Consider the following 27,868-nt stretch of genomic DNA (forward strand, 5'->3'; position numbering starts at 1 on the left):
GTGCTATAGAATCAGTGAACAAATAGGAATTGGACAGCTGTGAAAGGCACTATGCCAAACACTGAAAAACAAGAAAAAAAATCTTTTCCTCATGTGGCACTGAGAGAGGGGACACGAGAAACACACAATTACAAATAATTAATCACAAACTTCTAAGTCTGTTCCCCATCTGGTTCTTGGGGTCTCTGTGTAATGAGAAGATAGAACAGGATAGTCTTTATGGAGGGTGCCCATATGCCTTGGAGAAGTCCCTGTCACGTTGTTAATGGTGTCTCTTTTACTCTCAGAAGGTCCCATTTTAGACAATAAATTTTATGGGCACCTTATTTTTAAGGGACATTCGTGATCTAACGTACCAGGAAGCAATTGGCAATTTCAGATCCTGGATACCCTTTGAAGTAACTTTGAGGGAGTATTTCCTCAGATTGTTGTCCTTTGCTTCGAGGTTTGATCATTTTTGAGGTAGGGAGAGGGTTGGGAACCACGCAGATGGCAAATCAGTAGGCACAGTAGAAGGAGTGGCTTGGTCCTCCTGGGCAGGTGAGAACCAAGTTGGAGTGGGGTGGGATATCAAGAGTCCAGGAAGACAGAGAGGATGAGGCTTTTAGAATCACCTCCAAGTCCCTACTCCGTGTATTCCTCAGTCCTGGCTTCTTATCATGGATTCAACTTGTATGTGGAGAAGCCCACAGTCTTCAGCGAGAATGCAACTGGCTTTGGGCAGACCGTGGTGCAGTTTGGTGGATCTCGGTAAGCCCTGCTCACTTCCCCACCGCCATTCCATTGGGTCCTGTAGGAAGATGGCTGCCCGTGGCATCCTAAGAGTTGTCCTGGAGGAAGGGTGGCCTGGGTGAGGAGTCTTCCCATGTCTCTTCTGAGGCCTCTGACACCACCATATGTATTATCACAATCCCAGGAAGGGCCACAAAACCTTAGGAAAGATCCATCCTTGAGAGGAAAGCCTTGAACCTGCTGTCCAGATAGGGCAGCTTCTTGGCGGGCAAACTGTGTAGTTGCACAATGCCCATACTCATTAAACTGGGAGTTTGATGATCTGCTCTCAGGCTCTTGAAATTCTTAATGACTTTATGTTTGTAGATATATATTTTCTAAGTAAAGTCTGATGGGAGGGTGGAGATGTGTTAGGGGTTTAGGGTCCTCACCTTATGAGCAGTCCACCTTCCACCACCTCCTTGGAAGGAATTTCAGCTGCCTGCTCCCTTACCCATGTCCAGTGACTGCTGGTGCCCTCCTCCCCTGGCATGAGCTGGACAAGGTCAGAATTGGGTGCCTTCGCCTGGTAAATATCCTGGAGCTTGAGGGAGTGTGACACTAAATAGAAAATAGAATGTACCAGAGAGGGAGGGAGGAAGAAAAGGGGGTGGGGGGGAGAGAAACAGAAAAATGGACAAAGCTCTTCTCAACCCCAAGAGGCTCCACATTTTCATCTTGCATTGGGACCCATAAATTATGTACTATCCCTGCCCCCCAGGAGTTCCATTCTCTTGTTCCAAAGATGGGGACCCAAGGAGTTCAAGTCACCATGTGATGCAGGTGTGACAAAAGCATGGGAAGGCCAAGAGGGGAGAGAGCAAACCCAGGAGGGGAATTCCAGGAGGCCCACAGAGGAGGTGGTGTTGGCTGAGAGCCAGAGAGGACAGGTTTTTGATTGAGTTTCAGAGGTCACTGGGTTCTAAATGAACATCCCTCCCGCTTCCTCACCCAGCCACAAGGCTGGGGAGATAGAAGCAAGTTTCAGGTGCTAGGTACAGGGATTTTATTTATCTAGATATCTATCTATCTTAGAGATGTGATGCATACACCAAAGTGCATAAATCTGAAGGTTCCAATTCAATGATATTTTTTGGGGGGAGATACTGGGGATTGAACTCAGGGGCACTTGACCACTAAACTACATCCCCAGCCCCATTTTGTATTTTATTTAGAGACAGGGTCTCACTGAGTTGCTTAGTACCTTGCGGTTGCTGAGGCAGGCTTTGAACTTGTGATTCTCCTGCCTTAGCCTCCCGAGCCACTGGGATTACCGGCATGCTCCACCATGCCTGGCCCCAACTCAATGATATTTTTATGCTTGTGTATACTTGGGTAACTACCACTTAGATCTGGCCTTCCCCCGGTCCTGCCCCTCCTAACCACTCAACAAATGTAATCACTGTTCCAGCTTTCATCACCATTAAATTGTTTTCAGACCCTATTAATAAAAAGGGATTACAACACTGATTATTATTTACCAATATTAATTACCAATATTATTATTTACCAAACAATATCAATAAACATTAAATAGTTGATGATATTCTAATTACTACAAAGTTATTGTTCTTCCTGGCTTCTGTTGAATTATAATCCAAATATTTAAAAAATTGAATGCACCTGTAAGGAATGGGTTGGATAAAGAAAATACTTGCAGGTTGACAGTTTAGACTAATGCTTGTTCTGCATTTATGCCAGCAGCTTTGGATCCAAAGCTGCTACTCCTCTGGCCATCTGTTAGGTTTTCATCTGAAAAGTTTTAGATATTCAATGAGTCATGATGCAAAGGAATTGTGACTTTCTGTGAAGAAACAGCTCTCCTAAAGGAACCCTAAAACTGTCCATTTAACTAAGCCTTGCTCAGCTAATTAAAATACCCCAGTATTTTGTCTAGTTTTCTCCTCTGGGTGGGGAAGTTGTTGGTAGTGATGTTTCCAAAATTTAAAAAAATTTTCTTAGGGAATTTTGCAAATAAAATATTTGCATGAATATGATAATAGATGTGGATATGGATTCTGATATAGCTCCTATAAATTGTGCACCCAATCTAAATTGTTTACATTGTGTTTAAATTAGTTCAATTGTTTGAAAAATCAACTTTTTTTTTTTTTTTAAACGTGTGGCTTCATGAAATTGTTCCATTTAACTTGAGGTGATTATTTGGGGGGTGGTTCAAAATGATAGCATCTCAAAAACACAATGTACTTACCAGTATTTGGGAAATGTCAGTTTTATTTTCAGATAGTTTTTCAAGGGGCAGGTGGGGGGCAGGTAGGTAAATGTTGTAAAAGTCCAAAACATTTATATATCCAAAATACATAAATATTTTTATGTGTGCATACTGAAAATCAAACGAAAACCCGAGCATGGTCCTTAGCATTTGTAGTTAAACTCAGGCCCTGATTTTTGAACTGCCGCTCAAGAAGCAAATACCAAGAACTTCCCTCACAAAGTCTCACTTCCTCTTTGCAAGATACCTCCTTGCTTCCAATCTGCCATTCTCACACCTCCTTCTACTCTTTCATGGTTATACCTCTAGGCTTGTGGTAGGAGCCCCCCTGGAGGTGGTGGCGGTTAACCAAACAGGACAGTTATACGACTGTACGTTTGTCAACGGCACATGCCAACCCATCTCATTACACAGTGAGTGATGACCCTGATATCGGGACCCTCCACTCTCCTAGGCCCAAGCATCCCCCCTCAGCAGCTTCCAGCCCAGGCTCTCCCCCTAAATGAAGGTATGCTGTTGAGTGTAACCATGTGTATCTGTCCTCTCAGTCGCACCAGAGGCTGTGAACATGTCCTTGGGCCTCTCCTTGGCAGCCTCCAGTAATGGCTCCTGGCTGCTGGTGAGTTGCTCTGGGTCACAGGAGGGTTACGAAGGGAGAAGCAGGGGCTGGGGGAGGCTGGGGCAGAGAGGAGGGGAGAAGGAGGGGGACTGGAGGCCTGCTACTCACAGGTCTCTATCTCCAGGCCTGTGGCCCAACTGTGCACAGAGCTTGTGGGGAGAACATGTATGCAAAAGGCTCCTGCCTCCTTTTGGGCTCCCATATGCAGATCATCCGGACAGTCCCAGTTGCCCTGCCAGGTAGGTCTCTTGGAGACAGGGATTCTCTGAAGACATGCTGGCATTGAGGAGTGGGTGGAGCATGAAGCCTTCTTAGCCCTCTGTGCCCATGTTCCTCTCCTGGAGGACTGTGTGTGGCTAAGCAGAGGCTCAGCAGGTCCAAGAGGGTGGGAGGCCTCAGCTGGTAGAGGGGGAAAAGGTCTAATGAAGGGAGAGAAGCCCATGCATTGACTGTGGGAGGTCTGAGGGTCTTACAGTTGCCGACAGGTGTATGGACACTTCTTGGATTTCAGATAAAAGGCCTTAGATGGTAAAAACATGCAGTAAGGATGAGAAATACATGAAGAGGCAGTTCTGGATGGTTCCCTGCTGCACTGCCAGGATTCTCCAAAGGAACTCTTCCCCTGTAAGGGGAGCAAATGTCAGAGTTTTGAGAAGTGTGATGGACAATTTTATCAGTGTCAATGTCTTCCACAGAGTGGGACCTTGGCCATGACAGCAGCATCTCTCTGAGAGTCAGTCTGCTTAATGGTGGTAACCAAGTTTAAATTTTCCACGTCCATGTGCAACAGTTTAATTTCTATGCTTCAGTTTCCTCACTGGTAAAATGATGCTTAATAATCATGGTGATTGTAGGGATAAGGTCATGGCTCAGTGGTAGAGCACTTGCCTAGCATGCATGAGGCACTGGGTTCAATCCTCAGCACCACATAAATAAATAAATATTAAAATATAATAATCATGTTGATTATAAAGATTAAAGGATTTAATGTATATAAGGTACCTAGATCCCTGCCTGGCACATAATAAATATGTAATAGCTCTTATGATCATCTTCAAGCTGAGGACTCTTATCTTAGGACTAAGAGGAGGATACAGATAAACTTCCTCATCTGTGATACAATTAGGAATTCCAGCGGCTACTCAGGATGCTGACTGAGAACAATGCTTTAGAGATTAGAGAAGACACAAAGCCAGGCATGGTTTTGTGGTGGGCTTTTCACCAAAAATTAAGCAACAGAAGAAATATACTGAAACCAAATTGTGAGAAAAAAAATCTATACAGGAGACAGAATGGAAGAGGGTTGTCCAGGGGCCTTGGGGAGGGGGACCATGTCCAGTCTGAGATGTCTGTGAAGCCAGGGATAGGTCATGTGGCATTTAAACATGAGGAAATAGCTGTCTTCTCACAGATGTTTCTGGAACTCCTAGTGTGAGATACCTAATGAAAATGAACATAGGATCAGAAACCTGGCACAGCAAGGCAGGTTTGGGTAGAGATGGAAAGGTTCACTGAGGTCCACTGAGTACCACCAGAGTACCAGGAAGTCCATGGTGCCTGATAGACATCATCTTATTACATCCTTACAAGATCCCTGGGTGGTAGACTGGATGATTCCCATTTAACAGGTAAAAACACAGATTCAGAGAGATGAGTTCCCACCAGTAGAAAGAGGCAGAGCTCAGAGCTTGAGCCAACATTGCTGACTGCCTTAGACCTTTTTCAAAAGGTGCTCAGCTCCATCCAACCAGCTGTTGGAAGCCCTGTGGATACAGTAGGAGGAGCAGGAAACAGGAGAGATATTGTGATTAAAGCTTGCTTGTTTGATAAAGGACAAGGGTGATGATTGCAAGGTATGGGTGAAGGAGGGGTCACCTGAGGGATTCTCAGTTTGCTGTGTGGATGATTAGATTTTCTAGTAATCAAAGAAGCAGGAAGGGAAGTGATCTTCCACTTCTCTTCAGCATCCTTAAAGCAACAGGCAGTGGAGCAGGTGGGGTAGGGGCAGGGCAGGGAGAGAAGAAAAGACTGTTTTACAGTAGAGGGCAGGAGGCAGTTACTGCTGCTCTGTGGTACAGGCTTCACACCTCAGTGCTGTGATAGCCCACTCTTCTAACACCCCAATAGAGACACAGGATGTGGGTGTTGGTGGAGGCACCAACTGGGTCTTACACACAGGACATGAACCCCTGCATGAGTGCAGGGCAATCTAAAATGTCTTATTTGTTTCTCTGCGTGTGGCATGTCTTTCCCGTTATAGTGTGAACTCCACTAGAGCATAGATGATGCCTTTTAAACTAGGATCTCAAGGTCAGATTTCCCCAGAAATAGACTCCTAAGTTTCATTTGGGAATGTTCTGGAGCAATACCTGTGAAAGGACTGGGTTGAGACAGGATGGAGAGCGATGCAATTCTAACAGAGGCCTTAGCCCACTCCTGGAGAGCATGGATGTGGGTTGCCCCCAGTGTAGGAAGGTGTAATCCCAGGCAAGGCCATTCCCTTCTGCTCAGGTGATTCCTGGGAAGGACCTCAGCTGAGAGAATTGGCAGCCCCGTAGCTAGAAAGGAGTGCTTCAGTCTTGAAGTGGGGTGGGCCTGGGTGGCACACAGCAGGATCCACCATAAGTGTATCCAACAGGCCTTGAAAATGCCCAGCACACAGTGATGACAGCAATAACAGCAACACTTACAGAGGGCCAGACCCTATCTTAAGCACTTTATATACATAGTAATTAGTTTTATTCTTGCAGTTATCACATGTGATAGGCAGTATTTACAGACAGGAAAATTGGAAGCCCAGAGAGATGAACCAATTTGCCTGAATCACCTACTAATAAGCAGGAGAGCAGGGATGCAGGGCCAGGCAGGTGCCCTGGCTCCAGAATGTGTACTTTGAACCACTTTGATAAACTGCCTCCCCATGTTCTCTAATGACATCCCTAGAGCATGTGTTTACTGACTGAATGAATGTGGAGCTCTATCCTCTCTACCTCCTCTTTTCCAGGTCATGTGGAAGGAGGGGAGCAACAGGGGCTCCATTGAGGGGAGAAGAAACTGGAGTAACAGATTGGGATCTTTTCGGAGGAGGGGTTGGAAACTGGGTGGGAATGCCATGCCCAGCCTCCTGACTCTGTTGAGTGGGAAGGGATTCTGGGCCCCAGGAGATTAAGGGGCTTGCACAAGTATCTTTGATTCCTCTTCCCTCTCTGCAGAGTGTCCAAATCAAGAGATGGACATTGTCTTCCTAATTGACGGCTCTGGTAGCATTCATGAAAGTGACTTTAACCAGATGAAGGACTTTGTCAGAGCTGTGATGGACCAGTTTCAGGGCACCAACACTCTGGTAAATACTGGGCACTGAGACCTGATTAGGGGAGCAAGACAGACCTGGGAAGTGGGCCTGGCATCACTGGGGGTGGGATGGCTCATGGAGCTGTGTCATGATGAGGCTAGGGCCAGGGTCAAGGTCCCAGTGCAGGGCCAATTTGAGTCTGACCAATGGCATTTAATATGTATCTGTATACCACATGTTGTTTAAAAACTACAAGAATGAGATCCTAACTAGAATAAGACATACTCCATACATGTATAATATGTCAAAATATACTCTACTGTCAGGTGTATCTAAAAAGAACAAATTTTTTTAAAAGAAAAAATAAATCATTGAAAGGAAGCTGGGTACAGTGGTGCATGTCTGAAATCCCAGTGATTTGAGATGCTGAGACAGGAGGATCACAAGTTCTAGGCCAAACTTGGCAACTTAGAAAGACCCTTAACAACTTAGTGAGACTCTGTCTCAAAAATAAAAAATGAAAACCAACTGGGGATATAGTCTAGCAGTAAAGTACCTCTGGGTTCAATTCCTAGTATCAACAAACAAACAAAAACCCAAGAAAAAAAAAACATTTAAAGAACATAAAAATAATAATTTTGAGCTGTGCATGGTGGCATGTGTCTATAATCCCAGCTACTCAGGAGGCTAAGGTAGGAGGATGGCAAGTTTGAGGCCAGCCTGGTCAATTTAGCAAGGACCTGTTTCAAACTAAACTTGAAAAAGGGCTGGAAATGTAGTTCAGAGGTAGAGTGATCACCTAGCATGTGAGAAGCCCTCAGTTCAATCCCTGGTACTGTAAAAATAAAGGAAATAAAATAAAACAAAAATAATTCTGCTGTGAAGTTTGGCTGAAGGTAACTCAGCCAAGTGAGTGGTACTTTCTTCATTATGTTTTATGTATAACTCATGACTTCTTTATTACTTTCTAGTAACTAATTTGTATGTAAATACAAATTCTTAGAAAGAGAGGAAATATCTAAATTGATTTCACGTGTTATACATTTTTTAATGTAAGTTTAACAAATATTATCTTTGGCATGGCTATTCTTTGTAAATCATGAAAGAAGCATTATTTAATTTTGATTTTCCCAGTTTTCTTTTTGTGTCTTTAGAGCAATTGTCCTCCTACCCTGTGTTTCATTACATTATTTGTAGGGCCTAAAATATATGGGAACGATTTGTAAATCCAAAGTTTTTCTGAGATAAAAAGTCATTCACTAAAAATAACACCAAGGGTAACCCACAACAAGCTCTGATCCCTGGGCCCTCTGGTCTTTGCAGTTTTCTCTGATGCAGTACTCAAACCTCATGGAGACTCACTTCACCTTCACCGAATTCCAGAATGGTTTGAGCCCTCGGAGCCTGGTGGATCCCATCATCCAAAAGAAAGGCCTGACGTTCACGGCGACGGGCATCCAGAAAGTGGTGTAAGCAACCCCCCTTGCTGTCCCTGGATGTGGCTGCCATATCACTTCCTAATGCTGAGTCAGCACAGCTCACCTCAGGCTGTGGGAAGCTCTGAAGAAAGAGGTTAAAGGAGAGTGTGGGGGCTGTAGCAGAGTCCTCCCTGGAGTGCCCCTGGCCCCTCAGTGCTAGGTTTCCCCGATATGGGACTAGATTTCTCTATAGCTGAGTTTCCCCTTTGTCTGGTTTTGGAGATGCTGAACTCTGGCAGCCCACCTGGGGCATCCAGGGGCATGGGCTTTGATTCAGATACATCTGGATTCCCTTGCTTGCTACTTGTCTGATTTGGGAGTCACTGACTCTAACTACCAATAAAATGTTAAAAAAAGGGTAAACTTGTTGAGGGCTGAAATCAAGTCAAGATGGTGCCTGGCACTTTGCCAGGAGGAGTGGTCTGTGAAGCAACGCCAGCCAGCCATTAAGATGATGAGGATTCCTTATTGGTTGACTGCTGTATCTAGTTTATGTTAATTGAGTTAAGCTGTGTGTAATTAGTTAAGTATATATACCTCTGCTGTCCGGCAGAGAAGCGGCTCCTGCTATCTCAGGTGCCGCTACTTTGAGTTCTCGCTAAGTTCCTGCTGAGTTCACTCGCAATAAAGTAGTTCCCGATTCAACCTTCAAGTTGCTTGTCACCTCTCGGTTATTTAACCCAGCCGGACTACGGCATAAACTCACAACTAGTCTGCAAGAATTAAATGAGATCCTAATGTTAGCGTCTTGGTCCTGGGTATACAAGGAGGTGCTAAATAAATGGCTGAGGTTTTTAATCCAGAGAATGGCACCGCTCCTCTTTACCTAACAGGCAGTGACAAGTGTCTTTTTTGTATCTTTCTTCCCACTAACCTCCTTCCATCTCCTCTCTTCTCATCCATGCATGCCCTGTGTTAACAGGACACTTATTCTGTACCTGCCCACACAGGAGTCAGGTGGTCCATGTTGAAAATGACTTAAAAGGTGGAGCTAGAAAGAAGAGGATGTGGTTCTTGTGGGAAGGAGCTGGTCTGAATGTTTTGAGTCCTTGGTTTCCTGCACACCTCTGAGTGCTGTGCTGGGTTTGGTGCTGGAATGTGGTGGGAATCATCCCAAATAAGATATGCTGCAGACAAATGTAACCTCTTTGCTTATGGGTGGTTCTTCTGCCTTGGACACTGACCCTTTGGAACTGGACAACCAAGAGGCAAACTTCTGTGAATTTAAAGTCACACAGGAATAGTCCCCTCCCTGAGTTCCTTCCTTAACACTCAAAGTTCTTCCAGTGGTGGGGCCTGGGAGGAAAGGTAAAAGAGGCAGAGGTGACATGGTTCTAACCAAGTCCAGCCCTCTTCCCCATGTCCCAGAGTGCACTGCATTTCCTAGCAGTTTTTCTGCTCCCCAGAGCCAAGTCCATCTCAGAGCTGGATCAGCTACTGCTGGGTCCTCCCTGATATTAACTGTTTTTTTTTTTTTTAAATGAGCAATAGATTATTTTTTATTTTTCTCATGATATAGTTCCTATTCATAATTTACATTTTAAGTCAAAGGCTTTTTAATATAGGATGTGTGGCCATTCTAGAAAACTATAAATATGGTAGAAATAAAAAAATATAATTGTGTCACCAAAGACATCTAAAGTCTATTTCTTTTTGATATTGTTTCCGGTCATAGCTGTGTATTATATTAACAACTTTATATTACCACTACTGCAATTAATGCTACCACCATATTTACCATCCACCATTTACTGAAAGAAACATTATATTGTTACCAGTCACACTACATATAAACCTGACAGTTTCATATTTTTTAAAAATACCATTTACAAATAATAAAGTGGAAATTCAGAAAAGTAAAACAAGTTTTATAGGTGACGGGCTACAGTTGTAACTTCAAAGTCTTTTTAAAAAACATTTTTTATTTTTTGGTACCAGGGATTAACTCAAGGGCACTTGACCATTGAGCCACATCCTCAGCCCTATTTTGTATTTTATTTAGACAGGGTCTCGCTGAGTTGCTTAGTGCCTTATAGTTGCTGAGGCTGGCTTTGAGCTTGTGATCCTCCTGCCTCAGCCTCCCGAGCCACTGGGATTACAGGTGTGCACCACCGTGCCCGCTAAACACATTTTATTACATAAAATTTATCCTAAAAACTCTTCTGTATTCTGCTTTTTCTTAAAAATGCTTAATATCCCCCATATAATCTCCATCAATACTCTTTATAAACAGAATTTTTCATTTCTACTTTTAATTTTTTATCTTTTAAAATGTTCTTATGACTGTGACATAGTTATACGTAACAGTGGGGTTCATTTTGATATAATCACACATGCATGCAATATGATTTGCTACATTGCAGTTCCCAGGTCTTCCTCTTTCCCTCTCCTCCTCCCTCTCCCTGTTCTCCTTCTTCTACTCGACTGCAATTCTTTCTATTCACTTACTGTTTTATTAATTGATGCTTTGTATATATGCATAAAGGTAGAATTCACTATGGTATATTCATATGTGTACATAGTATAATTTGATTAATTTCATTTTGCAGTTCCCCCTTCTCCCATCCCTCCTCCCTGTCCTTCAATCCCTTTCCTCTACCGAATCACTCACTTTTCCCTTATTTTGTCTAACTTCTGCATATGAAAGAAAATATTAATGCTTGACTTTCTGAGACTGGTTTATTTCACTTAGTAAGATGTTCTCCTGTTCCATCCATTTACCAGCAAATGCCCCAATTTCATTCTTCTTTATGGCTGAGTTAAACTCCATTGTATATAAATGCCATTTTTTTTAATGCATTCCCCTGTTGAAGGGCACCCGGGCTGGTTCATCACTTGGCTATTGCGAACTGCACTGCTGTAAACATTGATGTGCCTGTGTCACTATAGTATGATGATTTTAGTTTTTTTGGATAAATACCAAGGAGTAAGTTTCATTACAAAAAAGACAAAATGAGGATAAGATTAAGAAAATTTTTTAAAGAATTTTTATCCACAGTCTCTCTAGTTGACCACCTTATAGTTTTTTTTTTTTAATTTTTATTTCTTTTTTTTTTAGCAATGAGAGGGATAAATAAATCCCACCTGCCTGGCAAAGGGTAATTTCCATCCTTGTCTTTATTCAGAATTTTTCTATTTAGTTCCAATAAGGGAAGAAACTATTTTCTTTTTTTTTTTTTTTAGTTGTTGATGGACCTTTATTTCATTTACTTATTTATATGCAGTCCTGAGAATCGAACCCAGTGTCTCACACTCTTGTAAAGGCTGACCTCCTTTATAAAGCAAGCGCTTTACCACTGAGCCACAACCCCAGCCCCAGAAACTATTTTCATCTTGTTTTTAAAAAAATCCAGGTCATATAACCGGTTTCACATTTTATCACAGTTTTCATTTGAAAAGGATGTTTATCTTTCAAAAAAGGAACTAGGTCATGATCTCCTAAATCCTTTCCCTAATGTTGGGCATTTAGATGGTTTCCAGTATTACATTTAGCATGTGTTTATTGTTTAGCCTGTGTGTGCATGTGCGTGTGGGTGTGTTCGTTCTGAGCTTATAAAGCTATATGAACATATATGTACATTTTTAACATTTTTATAGCTATTATCTAACTAATGGTTACCTGTAAGCCATTCACTGTTATAAAGGCTGACCTCCTTTATACTTCCAAAAAACCTGACACTATTTCCTTCAGTTATCTACTGTTGCTTAACAATACATTAACAAATATAGTGGCTTCAGTAACAACCCTTTTATGATTTTTCACAATCCCAGGGATGAGGCTGGCTGCCTCCTCTGCTGCTCTTGTTTAGGGTCTCTTGTGGGGCTGTGGTCAGATGTCTGAGACTGGGCTCTTGAGAGCTTCATTCATATGTCTGGTGCCTAGGGAAGGATTGGTGGGACAGTTGGGTTCAGTTGGGGCAAGTGGGTCCCTTCTGTGGTCTCCTTCCTTGTGACCACTCCATAAGGTACCTCCAAAAGGGTAGCCAGACTTCTCTCACTGTGGCTCAGGACTCCCCAAAGTGCAAAAGCAAAAGATATGAAGGATTTTTAGGCTCACCAATGTCATAGTGTTACTCTTACTGCATGCTACTATTGAAAGTGAGTCACAAGCCAGGCCAGGTTCACTGTGGGAGGAGAACCAGCTGTGGTTCTGTACTCTCATCTGGTACAGAAAGAAGCAGAGGTTCAGAGGTTCAACAATTTACTCAAAACATGTCTGATTCCAGAGCTTCCACTTTGAACCATACTGCCTGCTGGGACTGAAGTTCAGTAATAGAATTTTAAGAAAAAAATTATATGAGTACTCTTATTATTGGGCTTACTAATTATTGCCAGTATTTTTTTTAAAAAAAGACTGAATCATTTCCTTAACATGCCTGATGGAGTCTGGCATGTCCTGGGGTCAGGACTCCCCAGTTTTTCCAGATGAGCTTCTTGTGCTAATGATATCTTTTCATAATCAATCATATCTCAGTAGAGTCATTTCCCTTTCCTTCCTGACAGGAGAGAGCTATTTCATAGCAAGAATGGGGCCCGAAAACGTGCCAAGAAGATCCTCATTGTCATCACAGATGGGCAGAAGTATAGAGACCCCCTGGAATACCATGATGTCATTCCCCAGGCAGAGAAAGCTGGCATTATCCGCTATGCCATTGGGGTATGGCCTCTTCTACATTGCTCCCTCAGACTCAGCCTAGTAAAGGCCAGTGGGTTCCTCCTCCTCAGCTACCTCTCTGCTGCAGGTGGGAGATGCTTTCCAGGAGCCCAGTGCCAGACAAGAACTGAGCACCATTGGCTCAGTACCCCCTCAGGAACATGTGTTTGAGGTGGACAACTTTGCAGCACTCAGCAGCATCCAGAAGCAGCTTCAGGAGAAGATCTTTGCAGTCGAAGGTACTTGAGCATTGGAGTTGAAGGGGTTCCCCACCCAGTTGTCCCTTGTAGTCTTGACAGTGCATCCCTGTTTACAACTAACCCCAAATTAATCCCTAGAACCTGAGTCACAAGCCTATGATCTCTTCCTTCTGCTTTGAAGCTTCATGATCTCATGGCTTTGAAGAACCTGTTTCCCTACAGGAACCCAATCGAGGACAAGTAGCTCCTTTCAGCATGAGATGTCACAAGAAGGCTTCAGTTCAGTGCTCACAATGGTGGGTACAGTGTGTACTTGATAAACAGGTCTCAAGCATCAGCTCTGGGCCAGCCCTGGGCTGGGAGCTGGAACCCAAAAGTAAATAAGAAGCAGATCTGGTCCTCAAGTTCACTGTCAGATCAGGGAGAACATCAGGCAGTGCATTTGGTGCTAGAAGAGGAAATTCAGGGCTTCTATACTCTTGGAGGGCATATTCTTGTGGGCAGAGAATACAGACAAAAGAGTTTTGGACTGTGCTGTTGGGGTAGGAAAAGAAAGGTGGTCAGAAGAGGCTGAATGATTAAAAAAAAAAGAACAAGCCTATGGAAAATCTGGGGAAAGATTGCTTTAGGTAGAGGCAAAAGCAAGTGCAAAAGTCTTCAGGCAGAGACAAAGTTACTGTGATGGAGCAATCAGAAGGGCCAGCATAGCAGGAGCAGAGGGAACAAGAGACAGCAAGCAAGGAGAGGACTAGAGAAATGGGAAATACCAGACAGGGCAGACCAGAGAGTTGACAATACAGCGAGACTTGTCTGAAAATAGATGTGTGTTCAAATTATCCAGAAGGATTGGTTTCAGAATAATTTGCAGTGAGCAGGGAGTGGTAGACATTAAACAAGGTTGGTCATGAATTGATCACTGAAGCTAGGTCAGGATTATTAGAGGTTAATGAAATCAAAAGTTCAAAAAAGCAATAAACTAAGTTCACTGAGGAGAAAATAAGAATTGTTTCCTGAGGGTGCTAAGGAATTAGTCACAGAGGAGATGGTTTTGAGGTTGACGGTTGGAGAGAGAGAGGAGCGGAGAATAAGGGAGAGAAGTGGCTAGGTCAAAAGTTTAGTGGGGTTCAGAACAGAGAATAACTTCAAGGGTTTGCTTTCAAGGAGTCCCAGATGCCATTCTAAGGGCTTGGCAATGGTTTTCCAGCAGAATGATGCCTGCACATTTGGGTTTGGGGATGTCGATTGCTTGGGTAAGAGAAGGTAGAGCAGACAAGAGCAAAGTAGGAAGCAGAAAGGGCAGGGGTGAAGGTGGGAACAGTGGCAGTGGGGATGGACTTAGAGATACTAGTGGTTGGGGTACAGAGGGTGCTGGTGAGCACTAAAGAAGAAAACTTGAAATGATCAGAGGAGTTAGGGGAGGGCATTTCTTTGGCTTAGGCTGCCTTCTTCTGCTCAGACCTGGAATCTTTTCCTCCCAGGATGGACCAGTACTGGGGGCTGTGGGGAGCTTTAGCTGGTCTGGAGGTGCCTTCCTGTACCCCCCACATATGAACTCCACCTTCATCAACATGTCTCAGGAGAATGTGGACATGAGGGACTCTTACCTAGGTGAGAAAAGGCTGTGGTGGGGGACAGGTGGGTGACAAGCTGTGGGAAGGGGAGGAGAAGCCTTAGTGTTGACGCTGGGCCCCCTCAGGTTACTCCAGTGAGCTGGCCCTTTGGAAAGGGGTACACAGCCTGGTCTTGGGGGCCCCTCGCCACCAGCACACTGGGAAGGTTGTCATCTTCACCCAGATATCCAGGCAATGGAGGCCAAAGGCTGAAGTCACAGGGACCCAGGTTGGTGTGGAAGACCATGTTGGTTGAACATGAGGGCGGGCAGGGTGGCTAGGAGCAGGGAGCTGATAGGGCAGGTCCTGGTACCTGGGGAGAGGCAGGACCTGGCCCAGAAAGGAGGTGCCTCTGGCAGGGGCAGGCAAGATGACTTCAAACTCTCCTCCCAGGTCGGCTCCTATTTTGGGGCCTCCCTCTGCTCTGTGGATGTGGACAGCGATGGCAACACCGATGTGGTCCTCATTGGGGCTCCCCATTACTACGAGCAGACCCGAGGAGGAGGGCAGGTGTCCGTGTGCCCCATGCCCAAGGGGGTGAGTGATGATGGGACCTGGGCTGGGTGGGGCCCGGGTGTGAGGTGTGGATTGCCTGGATTGGACCTGGCACTGGTTTTTGTTCTGTAGAGGAGCAGATGGCAGTGTGAGATCATTCTCCGTGGGGAGCAGGGCCATCCCTGGGGTCGCTTTGGAGCAGCTCTGACAGTGCTGGGGGATATCAATGGAGACCATCTGGTAGATGTGGCCATTGGGGCCCCTGGAGAGAAGGAGAACCAGGGTGCTGTTTACTTATTTCATGGAACCTCAGGATTAGACATCAGTTCCTCCCACAGCCAGGTAAGAGCCCCTTTTTTCAGCCTCTTATGGTCCTCCTCCCTTTCAATGACGTGTATTTACTGAGCACAGCCTCCTGTCACAAGCCTTAGGAGTTGTCATTTCCCTTCTTCTTTTGGTTGCCCTTTCATTCCTTTTCTTTTGCAGCATGGGGGATTGAACTCAGTTCAAACTCAGTTTACCTCGCACATGCCAGGCAAGCACTCTACTACTGAGCTACATCCCCAGCTCAGTAGTTTATTTTCTTGAATTTCACCAGACCCAGCTAAACAATCATCTGTCTTGGTTCCAAACAGCCTTCAATCTATTGTGAACAGCTTAATGGTAAGAGATCAGACTTTGAGGTCAGGCCCCTTGTCAAATTCCTGGCCTTACCAGCCATCAGTAGCTGTATGGCCTCAGGCAAGTGGCTAGCTTAGCCTCTGGGAGCTTTAGTGTCCTTCTGTGGAACGTGACAACCATCAAACCAACTCCCCGGGCTTCTTGTAAAGAAAATACAATGGATGCACTAAGCACGCCATTCATCAAATATTTATGAATGAACATAGCAAATGATGAATAAGCAAATTGATTATTTTGCTATTTTTAGGCTCCTATTTTATTGTTAGCCTGTAGACTCATGATGAGTTGAACCAAAAGCTCTCCCTTCCATCTGGGGGTCCCTGAGGTCCTCACCCTGTTTTCTTTCAACTCACGCCCCTTCATCTCTCCTTTTCAATTTCTGTATTCAGGTCTGCTTTCACTACAAGCTGTTTCCAAATCTGCTTATCAAATCTTTGCAATCACCTCCCTTGAATTCCACTTTTTCTTTCCCTCTATGGCCAGCGGATCACTGGCTCCCAGTTCTCCTTAAAGCTCCAGTATTTTGGGCAGTCGCTAAGCGGTGGTCAGGACCTCACTCAGGATGGACTGGTGGACCTGGCTGTGGGGGCCCAAGGGCACGTACTACTCTTCAGGTGACAACTCCCCAACATGCTGCCCTCGCCTGCTATGTGTCTGATTAACCAGTGCTCTCCCCTACCTTAGTCCCCTCTCAGAGGCCAGTGTCCTGCCCTCAGCACCTACTTATGCCCCTCAGGAGCCTGCCAGTGCTGAAAGTGGGAGTAACTATGAGATTCACACCCATGGAGGTGGCAAAGGCTGCGTACCAGTGCTGGGAAGAGGTGTCCACCTCCCTGGAAGCTGTGGAGGCCATGATCTGTCTCACTATCCACAAGAGCTCACTTGACCAGTTAGGTAAGGCCCAGTTCCTTGTCCCATTAGAGGACTCCAAGGCTATTCTAAGAACAGAATGGGCTCAGGAATCCAAATCTCATCCCCGTATCTGCTCAGCTACCTGTGTGTCAGAAACCTGGGTCCTTTCCCTCCCTTCTTCTCACACCTACACCTGGGGTTCCATCCCCAGGGTAGGTATAGAGTCTGCCCACTTCTTTCTCCTGGCCCTAGACACTGCCTTCCTGTAAGCCACCACTTCTCCTTCCCACCTACACCAAAATAAAGACACTTTGAGCAGTTCCTCTGTCTATTTTTGCACCCTCACTCATTCTTCACAGATGAGGGGATATTAGAACTCATTTGGTCCTAATATGCAAATCTGGGCTCCTCAACCCTATCTCTTAAGACCCCTAAATTGCTCCCACTTGAATCTATAAAGACCTGAATCCTTCCCTGCAATGTCCTCTCTGACTTGGTCCCTCCCTCAATCTTCTCTCACCTCATTCCACTTTTCTCTCTCTCTCTCTCTCTCTCTCTCTCTTTTTTTTGTACCCAGGGGTGAAAAACATACCCAGCCCTTCTTATATTTTATTTTATTAAATAAATATAACTCAGGGTCTCACTGAGTTGCTTAGGGCCTACTTAAATTGCTGAGGTTGGCTTTGAACTAGTGATCTTCCTTCCTTAGTCTTCTGAGCAGTTGGGATTACAGGTGTGCGCCACCACATCTGGCTCACTCCTCCTTTCTCTATACATTTTTGGTAAATGTGCCAGCCTCCCTCTCCCTTGGAGACTTAGCTACTCTAGCCACAGTCTGGGACATTCTCCTCTCTGTGCTTCACCCTCTGGGTTGTAGCTTAGATATGGTCTATCTAGGACAGCATCCCTGACCAAGATACTACTCATGCTGTGACATTATGGCCATATGACAACATATGACATATGTTTGGCTCTTTTCCTGGAATATAAGCTTTATGAGGGCAGGGTCATATCCATCTTCTTCTCAGTGTGTATCCCCAGCACTTGGTACAGTTCATGGCCCATAGAAAGTGCTCTACAAATATTCATCTCATGAACAAATAAATGAAAAGAGAACATTGTAGGTTTTCTCTGCCTTTCCTTTTTCTACTTCTTTCACTTCAGGTGATGTCCAAAGCTCTGTCAGGTATGATCTGGCTTTGGATCCGGGTCGTCTGATTTCTCGTGCCATTTTTAATGAGACCAAGAACTCGACTTTGACTCGAAAAAAAACCTTGGGGCTTGGGGATCACTGTGAAACCGTGAAGTTGCTTTTGCCAGTAAGGACTTTGGGTTTTGGAAAAGGGAGAGGGAGGAGGATCTCAAGGCTAGCCTATAGAATCCATGGGTGAGGACACTGGGTCTGGAGAGAGGAAGGTTGGGGCGGGAGGACTTGGCTTCACAGCTTGGTTGGGCTACTGTCTAGATGCAGTGAAAAATCCCCAGTGGTGGAAAGTAGGAAGGATGGTGGGTTCTTGAAAACCCATTCTCTTTCAGGACTGTGTGGAAGATGTGGTGAACCCCATCATCCTGCGCTTCAACTTCTCCCTGGCGAGAGACTCCACCTTATCCCGGAATCTTCACCCTGTGTTGGCTGCAGGCTCACAAGACCTGTTCACTGCTTCTGTGAGTCTTCCAATGAAGTCCCAATGAAGTCCCAGAGATGTGATGGCTTTCTTAAGAGCCCACAATAGCCCACCCACCACATTTCCTAGCCTCCACCCAGCAAAGGAAAACCCTGCCACGTTTGGACCCTGAAACATATCCCAGTTGGTTACCTACTTTACCATGACATAAACTCTCTTGTTCTCATTCTACTGATCCTTCCCAACTTTTTTCAGCCCTCCCTGTCAGACTTTGTATTCTATCCCCAATTTGAAAAACATTTCCTCCTTCTATCTAAAGGATCTTCTCGAATTCTCCAAGCTCTGATCTTGACACCTTCTCTTTTTTGGGGGGAGGGTGATTATTGAGGATTGAACTCAGGGGCATTCAACCACTGAGCCACATCCCCAGCCCTATTTTGTATTTTATTTAAAGACAGGGTCTCACTGAGTTGCTTAGTGCCTTGCGGTTGCTGAGGCTGGCCTTGAACTCGTGATCCTCCTGCCTCAGCTTCTCAAGCTGTTGGGGTTTACAGGCATGTGACACCACGCCCAGAGACTCATTCTCTTTTGAAAACCTGCACTCAACAGTTCTCACTTCTCTGGCCCCCAATTACTCCATGATTACAAAAACATCCCAAATATACACATCAGGGGAATCATAACCATCTGCATATACATTTGCATCTGTCTTGGGGATTGTATGTTCCTTGAGTACAAGAACCACATCTAATTTGCCTGAAGTTTTCATTTCCTCCAAACTGCCAAAGCCTGTCCTGGTACTGGCACTTAATGTTTGTTGAATAATCTGATTTGATACAACTGGACTTTATTGTCCTTGAAGCCAAGGATATTGTCTTTTTTTTTTAAGTTTAGTTGTAGATGAACACAATAACTTTATTTATTTATTTTAATGTGGTGCTGAGGATTGAACCCTGTGCCTCACACGTGCTAAGGCAAGTGCTCTACCACTGAGCCAGAACCCCAGCCCTTGTCTTTTTTTATATTCTAACCTCCACACCCAATCTCTACTCTTGCTAGTATCAGTAGAGTACTGGGTGCAGAGGTTCAGTAAGAGTCAATGTTGATAAGCATGTTTAATGAGGGGGCTGAAGAAAGATTAAAACATGGAATGAGAAGAGAATATATACTGATTTTCTGCAGCTTCCCTTTGAGAAGAACTGTGGGCAGGATCACATCTGTGAGGGGGACCTGCGTGTCAACTTTAGCTTCTTAGGGTGAGCTCCATCTCCTTTCATATCCAGATATTCAAGTTTCTGAGTTTACTAAACTCCTAGGATGATTTGTGCTTCTCTTCGGGTGTTTGTCTAACAAAAATGATTCTGACAGGAATGTTATTGGTGCATGATTCATGAGTTCCCCAAATCCTGTTCCTGCCCCTCGATCCAATTACAACCTACTTCCAGAGGAGTCACACTCCCAATCTTGTCCTTCCCTTCAGCCTACAGACATTGATGGTAGGAAGCTCCCTGGAGCTCAATCTGATAGTGACTGTATGGAATGAGGGTGAGGATTCCTATGGAACTGTAGTCAACTTCTACTACCCAGCAGGACTATCCTATCGCCGGGTGTCAGCAACACAGGTAAACACCTTCCTTGGGCTCTAGCTGACTGGGGTCTTGTATTAGTCTGTTTTCTGTTGCCTGAAACAAAATGCCACACACTGGGTAAATTACAAAGAACTGTTTATTTTGGCTCACTATTCTGGAGGTGCATGGTCAAGGGGCCACATCTGATGATGGTTTTCTTGTTGGAAGAATCCTAAGATAACGCAAGCCATCATATGGCAAGAGACAGAAAGTAAATGTGTGTATGTGTGTTGGTCTAGTCTCTCTTCTGTTTCCTATAAAGTCACCAGGATGCAATTGTGGGACACCCCACCCCAATAACTTTATCTAATCCTAATTGCTTTCCCAAGGCCTTGCCTCTAAATACCATAGTCAGATTAAGTTTCCACACTCTTAATACATAACAATGGAGATTATATTTAAAAGCATGGAACATTCAAACTGTATCCAAAACAAAGCAGGCTCCTCCACTGTCCTATACTTTCTAAGTGATCACACACACACACACACACACATACACATAGAGGGAGACAGAGAAGTCATTAAGCCTATGTATAGTTTAATAAATTATATTAAGCAAAAGTTCATAAATTTAACACCTGGGTCAAGAAATAAAACACTGCTAGTTTTCTCAAAGTCTTCTTACCATGTACCTTATCCTATCACAATCACAACCTTTCCCCAAGGGTAATCACTATTCCAACTTTGCGATAATAATTTCCTTGTATTTTTAAATAATTTTACCAATCCATGGGTGTATCCCTAGATAACATTCTTCAGTTTTGCTGCTATTTGAACTTTATATGAATGAAAACATGTTATATGTACTCTTTTGTGCCTTGCTTCTTTACCTCAATATTATGTTTGTGAGATCCATCCATGCTGTTGCATGTGGGGGTAGAATATTTTCATTGTTATACAGAATTTCTTTGTATGAAATGTACCACAATTTATTTTTCCATTCTACAATTAATAGCCATTGAATTGTTTCCTGATTTTGGCCATAATTGAGTAAATCCTGGTGTACCTATACATAATATTTTGAAGACACAGAATTACTGAGTATATTATTACTATATACATATATAAAATGACACGCATTATATAAAATATATATACATTATATATTATATATAATATATATCATGCAATATACAATATATTTATATAATTTATATATTTAAAAATAATTATATAAATATAATTTACATTAAATATATGAATATATAATATATAATTTATATATAATTATATATTTATATATCATATAATGTATATATAATATATATAATAAAATGTGTATTTTATATATATATATATATATCTTCAATTAACAAGTAAAGTCAAACCATTTTTAAAAGTATTTTCACTTCCATCAGCAGTATGTGAGAGGTCCTGTGGCTTTCTTTAACACTTAACATCATCAGACTTTTAAATTTCTGTCAGTCTGGTAAATGAGTAATACTCTTTCCTTACAGTCTTAATTCTGTAGAGGTTGAGCAAATTTGCATATATTTCCTTGTCATTTGGATCTTTTCTTTTGGAAAGTGTCTGTTCCCATCTTTATTCTATTCTTCAAGTGAGTTGCCTGTATTTTTCCTATTGATTTATAAAAGCTCTTCACATATTCTGGTTATTAATCCTATTCCAATTTTATGTGTTCAAATATCTTTCCCATTGCCTGTCTTTTATAATTTCTTTTAAAAAACAATGTCTTAATTTGTTGTTGATTTGTGTCAATGTTTTCTTTTGTACTTCATGTTTTTGTGTTAAGTAATACTTTGATACCCCAAGGTTACAAAAATAGTCATCTATATTATCTTTTAAAATCTTTAGTTTGGTTTTTTTCACATTTGAGTCTTTCATACAGTTGTAATTTATTTTAATGTATGGAATGAGGTAGGAGTCCCACCTTTTCTCTTTTTTGGTATAGGTCAATTTTCCTAGCACCTTTTGTTGAAACGTCTGTTCTTTCTCCTACTGCTATCCAATGCCACTACTGTGATATATCAAGACTGTATATGCATAAGGGTAACTTTTCAGAATTCATTTTCCTTCCCTAGAAGCAACCCCATCAGCGTCCACTGCGCCTGGCATGTGAGGCAAATCCCACTGGGAATGAAGGCCTGAGGAGCAGCAGCTGCAGCATCAACCACCCCATCTTCAGAGAGGGTACTACGGTCAGTGCTGCCCCCAAAACCTCATCACTGTTCTTCCTTGTCCTGACCCACTACCTTCCCTTACTCCCTGCTCCTTCCCTATCCCTCTTCCTTATTTCTTCTTCCCTCAGGGCACCTTCATTATCACATTTGATGTTTCCTACAAGGCCACTCTGGGAGACAGGTTGCTTGTGAGGGCCAATGCAAGCAGGTGAGCTCAGGCCACTCTCTGGTCAGCTGGAGACTCCTCTCCTGGATTCCTTTCCAATTGGGTTCCCCTCTCTTTCTCCAGTGAGAATAATAAGCCTGCAACCAACAAGACTACCTTCCAGCTGGGGATCCCAGTGAAATATGCAGTGTACACAATGATCAGCAGGTGCTTAATCCCTATCCCTCCCCTTAGATCTTTAACCTTCCTTCAAGCCTAGTTTTTTCTGCTGCAGGCCAGCCTTTTGGTGATGGGCATCCGTGTTAATCCATGTTACTATAATGGGCTACCTGAGGCAAAGTACATATAAAGAAGAGAGGTTTATTTAGCTCACAGTTGCGAATGCTGATTGTCAAACAGTGTAGTGACAGTTCTGGTGAGGACCCCCTTGACTATATTGTGGCAGATAACACCAAAATGTGTGCCAGAGGATGAGATTGCACCATGAGATAGGAAGCCTGTGAAAGGGGGAGGGGCTGATCTTACATTTCACTGGGACTTGCCTCTTAAAGGTCCCAGCACATCTCAACATTGCTACCCTGAGGCCCAAGCACCCAACACATGAACCCTTGTAGCATAAACTCATATCTAAATTACAGCGTACCTAAATTATGTCCTCTGATTTCTCCTATGGGAATGATTGTGTGGGTGGCCAGCCATGTTTATAGTACAACATGATGGGCCACACAAATTCTTGCTTCTTCTCTGATGAACTGGCCTGCTGGTGGGACACACATATGCCTTATCAACACTGTCCATTTTCTCCTCTCCCTCAAAAATTCAGGCTTCTTTTAACATGAAGGCAATCCTTTCCTTTGCGCCAAACATGAACATGCTAAAGTAAAGCTACTAGATTGAGATCACTGTAAGCACTCTGAATTGGGTAACCAACAGGATATGGTCTGTCACCACATAGAGGAAAGGAAAGGTCAGGTTTCTACAAAACTGAGAGGAGGGTAAAGGTGTGAGAGACTGTTGGGAAGGTCTCTAAAAACTCAAAGCCGAGGAAGGCCATAGGAGAGGCAAATGTAGGGCCACAACTATGGGTTCTGAAGGTGGGTGAAGGAGCTGGGCCGGCCAAGCTGGAAGGAAAGCAAGGGACTCCACACACTGAATTATACTCCAGAGGGTTAAAGTGTGACATGGGACAGAGCTTGCTGCTGTTGCTGTTAAATTTATAGAGGAACTAGGGAAGGGGATCAGGCAGTCTTATTGTCCATCTAGGACTCATGGACCACATTTGTCAGTTTCCCCTTTTATCCACAGTAAAATACTTATGATAAAAGTTTATAGTTATATATACTTATGACAAACATTTTTTTGTTATCATTGTGGGGTTTTTTGTGTTGTTTTTATATTCATTTAATCCTCCCAATAATTGTATTGTTATCTCCATTTTATCAATGAAAAATTAAGAGGTTAAATAACTTGCTCCCATCATTCACCAGGTAAATCATGTTGGATGCCTTACAAGGATACCCTGGGAGACAGGTTTTTTGCTCGTGAGGGCCAATACAAGTTAGTGAGCCCAGATGGTTTGATTCCAGGGCCTGTGTCCAAGGCCATATGCTATATGCTTCTCTGAAAACTCAGGAAAGTCGGATGATTTCCTTAAATTAAAAAAAAAAAGAGGTTTAGAACAAGAAAATTTAAAATAAGAAAACTAAAGCATAGGAGGCAGGGGAGCAGAGAGAAAGGCTAGCACAGTGAGAGAAAAGTAAATGCTCACACTTATGGAGGACTCACAGGTGCTAGGTGCTGCTATAACCCCCATCACAACTCTGCTACAAATAGGCAATATTATAAGCATCCTTATTTTAAGGAGGAAAAAACTATAGGTCTCTGGAGAGGCTAACTCTCTTGCCTCATGTTACTTGAGTAGGAAGTGCTAATCTAGATGTGAACTCAGGCAGCTCCTCTGTATTCTGAGGATAGGACTCAGGGCCTTGCACATGCTAAGCAATCGCTCTACCCTAGACTACAACCCCAGTTCCTGTGTTCTTACTTAGCAAGCTAATAATAGGAAAATTGCTGGGGCCCACAAAGTTTCTGTGTGGCTGGTTTGGCTTTTGTGCTCTGGGTGCTAGGGAAAAGTGCAGGTCTTTAATCTTGACTGTTTGATTCTGCTGAGATATTAAAGCTCTGAGAAGGCAGAGATTGTGGCTTAACTGTTGAATCTCCATGGCCATCCATATCGCCTGGTATATGATAAATATTTCCTGAAAGAAGCCATAAGTGGAGGGATGGATGGATGGAGAGATGGATGGAAATCCTCCTGTAGCCTGAAACACTTATGTCCCCTCTGTAGGCTTGAGTTCACTTACTATCTTCCTTCACATTTACTATCCTTCCCCAAGATAACCACATTTATCTTCTTTGTTGCCACCACAGAGGGGCCATTATTTTGTTTTTTCTTGAGTGATCCAGCTGTCACTCCCTGGAGTCCCCTTAGAGTTATTTGTTCTGGCAGCAGCCTCTGCAAGCATCATCTGAGGCCAGTCCTGTATCTACTAAAGAAAGCAATGTGAATGCCTTTTCCCAGAGGAAAATGTTTAGATATTCTGAGAGGTGATGTTCAAGTTGAGCGTTTAAGTGAAAATTTCCAGAAGAGGAGTGGGTAAGGACATTCTAGGCAGAAGAAAGAACTTGTGCAAAGTCATGGGGATGTGAAAGAGCCACAAGTATCAAGGGAAGAGCTGGTAGTTTTGGGTGACTGAGGCAAAAGGCAATGAGGGAGGACTAAGCTGAAGCTGAGCTGCAAAGGTATGTGGGACCTTGGTGTTTGCCTAGGTCACTTTCTGGGCCCAACATTGCTCTCTGCAGCAAGCTAGGGCACAACTGGGGATGAGTGTAGGGCTGTTTTTTCACCAACAGGCCCTTTCTCTCCAGACAGGAAGAATCCACCAAGTACTTCAGCTTTTCTATTTCTGATGAGAGCAGCAGGAAAGAGGCAGAACATCGATACCGCGTAAGAGGCTGGGACATATTCATGTCTGTCCTTCCTGGTGTTCGTGGAGTTGGAAGTTGGTGGGAAAGATGCAAAAGACCCCAGGGCTATCGCTAGGAAAGAAGTGGGATTTGGTATGTGCCAGGGACTACAATGTCATTTGGTCTCAATTTTCTGCAGGTGAATAACCTAAGTCAGCGGGATCTGGCCATCAGCATAATATTCTGGGTTCCCATCTTGCTGAATGATGTGCCTGTGTGGGATGTAACTGTGATGGCCCCTTCACAGGTGCTTGCCTGTCTTTCCTCTCTCTCCAGGAACTGATCCCACAGGTACTGCACACCCTCTTATCAGGGAAATGTTGATCCTTATGCTGCTAAGAATTTTTTTTTTTTTGTCAACTAGAGTCTCCCCTGCGTGTCAGAGAGGGAACCTCCCCAGCATTCTGACTTCCTGACCCAGATTCCAAGGAGTTCTGTGCTGGTAAGAAAGACCCTGAGTCCCCCACTATCAGACCAGCCCATATTGGGAGATACAGCAAAAATGTATTGCTAGATTATAGAATTATGCATTTATCTTGTAATTTTTCATCTATTTTCCACCCAAACTCTGCATCCTTTATTTCGTTTTATGGTCCCCCCCCCACACCCTAAGTGAAGATCTTCCTCAACTTCTTTCCTCTCCTGTCTCAAGAACTGTTCCATTGCTGACTGCATGAGGTTCCGCTGTGACATCCCCTCCTTCGGCATCCAGGAGGAGCTTGACTTCATCCTGAAAGGCAACCTCAGCTTTGGCTGGGTCAGCCAGGTGTGTAGGCCCTTCCCCCAGATTCACATGGTATCTGATGGGTCTGCACCAAGCCTTAGGCCAGGTCATTTGCTGAACTCTGAGTTTCCCTCAGAGACAATTCCCTAGCTCTCCTCACCCTAACACTGTCTTGCAGACATTGCAGAAGAAGGTGTTGATCATGAGTGTGGCTGAAATCACATTTGATAGATCTGTGTATGCCCAGCTTCCAGGACAGGAGGCATTTTTGAGAGCCCAGGTAGTGACTGTGGGGTAGGCAGTGGCCAGGCTGGTAAGAGGCTCCTGATACTAAATCTGTGCTGCTGGGTGGGGGGTTGAAAGCTTAGAGGGAGGAGGGAGGAAAGTCCCTGGGCAAGACAAAAGTCTTGAAGAGTATGAGTGCTCCTGGATCTCACCTCTTGGAGCAGGGCCTAGGGAAGGAGGGAAGGGAGCTAAAGGTTGGAGAACCCTGGGGAAGTCTGAAGCAACATGAAACCTCATGCTTTCTGATCTCCAAATCAGATGGAGACACTGCTAGAAGAATTTGAGGTCTATAATCCCATCTCCCTCATTGTGGGCAGCTCTGTGGGAGGTCTGCTGCTGCTGGCTCTTATCACAGCCACATTGTATAAGGCAAGTACTTTATTCCACTCCTAACACTACCAGCAGCCAAACCCAGCCCTGTCACAGACAGGATAATAGCATGAGAATCTGACTATAGTGCCAGACAGGACTAGGCACACATTTTGCCTCTAGAATTTACTTACTGTATGTTAGCAAGTTGCTCAACCTCTCTGAATCTGTTTCTCATTTTGTTTATTTATATGTGGTGCTGAGAATTGAACCCAGTGCCTCATACATGCTAGGCAAGTGCTCTTTACCACTGAGTTACAACCCAAGCCCCTTGTTTCTCATTTTTTTAAATGATAATAAGGCTTACCTCATAGATTACATGAAATTAGGCAGAAATGAGGCCAGGGTATATGTATAAATCTGCCTGCCTGCAGAATCTATGCTTTTCTATTCTAGATTATGTGTATGATACTGTGCTCAGCATACAACAGATATTCAATATATGACAGCTGTTGTTCATATAAATGTTCTGACACAAAAACATAATCTTACTTAGTTCTCTTATTCTCTCTCAGTTTCTTCCTATTCTCATACCAAGTATTTCTGATTTATTTCTTTTCACAGCTTGGCTTCTTCAAACGTCAATACAAAGAAATGTTAGATGGAAAGCCTGAAGACACTCCTACATTAGGAGGGGAGAATTTCACCTGTGAGGCACCAAATTTATCTTTGTCTTAATAATCCACTTTTAAAATTTATCTCTACTTCCATGGGCTAGTTTTGTCCCTACCTATGAATCTACTTTCACATGGATCTGGACTTGCCTGAGCAACCTATCAGGTATTAAGCCACCTTTCTGAGGAGTTGAAAGGTTTTTATACCTGTACATATCTCTTGGACTTTTTCAGGATCAGATATGATGCCAGCATAAATTTTCATATGGATATTTGTCATACAAACTGAGAATGTTTATCACATTTTCCTTGTATGGAAGAGTTCTAACCCAGGGATGAGGTTCTAGAAATAGGTAGGGAAACCAAATTGTGGGATTAAAAATGTCCTCTCACTTTCTCTGGTA

At 43.6% G+C, this 27,868-nt stretch overlaps 1 protein-coding gene across 1 annotated transcript; it reads left to right on the forward strand.

The window, feature by feature from the left end:
* Positions 1 to 595: 595 nt before the first annotated feature.
* Itgad (integrin subunit alpha D) lies at positions 596 to 27,868 on the forward strand. Its single transcript, XM_027948706.2, has 29 exons — positions 596 to 750; positions 3,314 to 3,417; positions 3,553 to 3,623; positions 3,748 to 3,862; positions 6,836 to 6,966; positions 8,239 to 8,384; positions 12,897 to 13,050; positions 13,136 to 13,286; positions 13,470 to 13,543; positions 14,726 to 14,855; positions 14,944 to 15,086; positions 15,251 to 15,394; positions 15,485 to 15,694; positions 16,517 to 16,647; positions 16,770 to 16,927; positions 18,050 to 18,204; positions 18,422 to 18,550; positions 19,693 to 19,766; positions 19,991 to 20,132; positions 22,181 to 22,297; positions 22,408 to 22,487; positions 22,569 to 22,652; positions 25,374 to 25,452; positions 25,612 to 25,719; positions 25,837 to 25,914; positions 26,125 to 26,238; positions 26,375 to 26,476; positions 26,740 to 26,850; positions 27,415 to 27,868. Exons 1-29 carry the CDS (start codon positions 596 to 598, stop codon positions 27,526 to 27,528), a joined length of 3,504 nt encoding a protein of 1,167 aa, XP_027804507.2. The 3' UTR covers positions 27,529 to 27,868.

This window comes from Marmota flaviventris, chromosome 19 (assembly GCF_047511675.1).
Source record: "Marmota flaviventris isolate mMarFla1 chromosome 19, mMarFla1.hap1, whole genome shotgun sequence".
In the NCBI taxonomy this organism is placed as follows: Eukaryota; Metazoa; Chordata; class Mammalia; order Rodentia; family Sciuridae; genus Marmota; species Marmota flaviventris.

Coding starts and splice junctions, on each gene's coding strand:
- Itgad (XM_027948706.2), top strand. CDS start 596: ATGAGGCTTTTAGAATCACCTCCAAGTCCCTACTCCGTGTATTCCTCA. Junction 20,133..22,180: donor GCCGGGTGTCAGCAACACAG/GTAAACACCTTC, acceptor TTCCTTCCCTAG/AAGCAACCCCATCAGCGTCC. Junction 22,488..22,568: donor GTGAGGGCCAATGCAAGCAG/GTGAGCTCAGGC, acceptor CTCTTTCTCCAG/TGAGAATAATAAGCCTGCAA.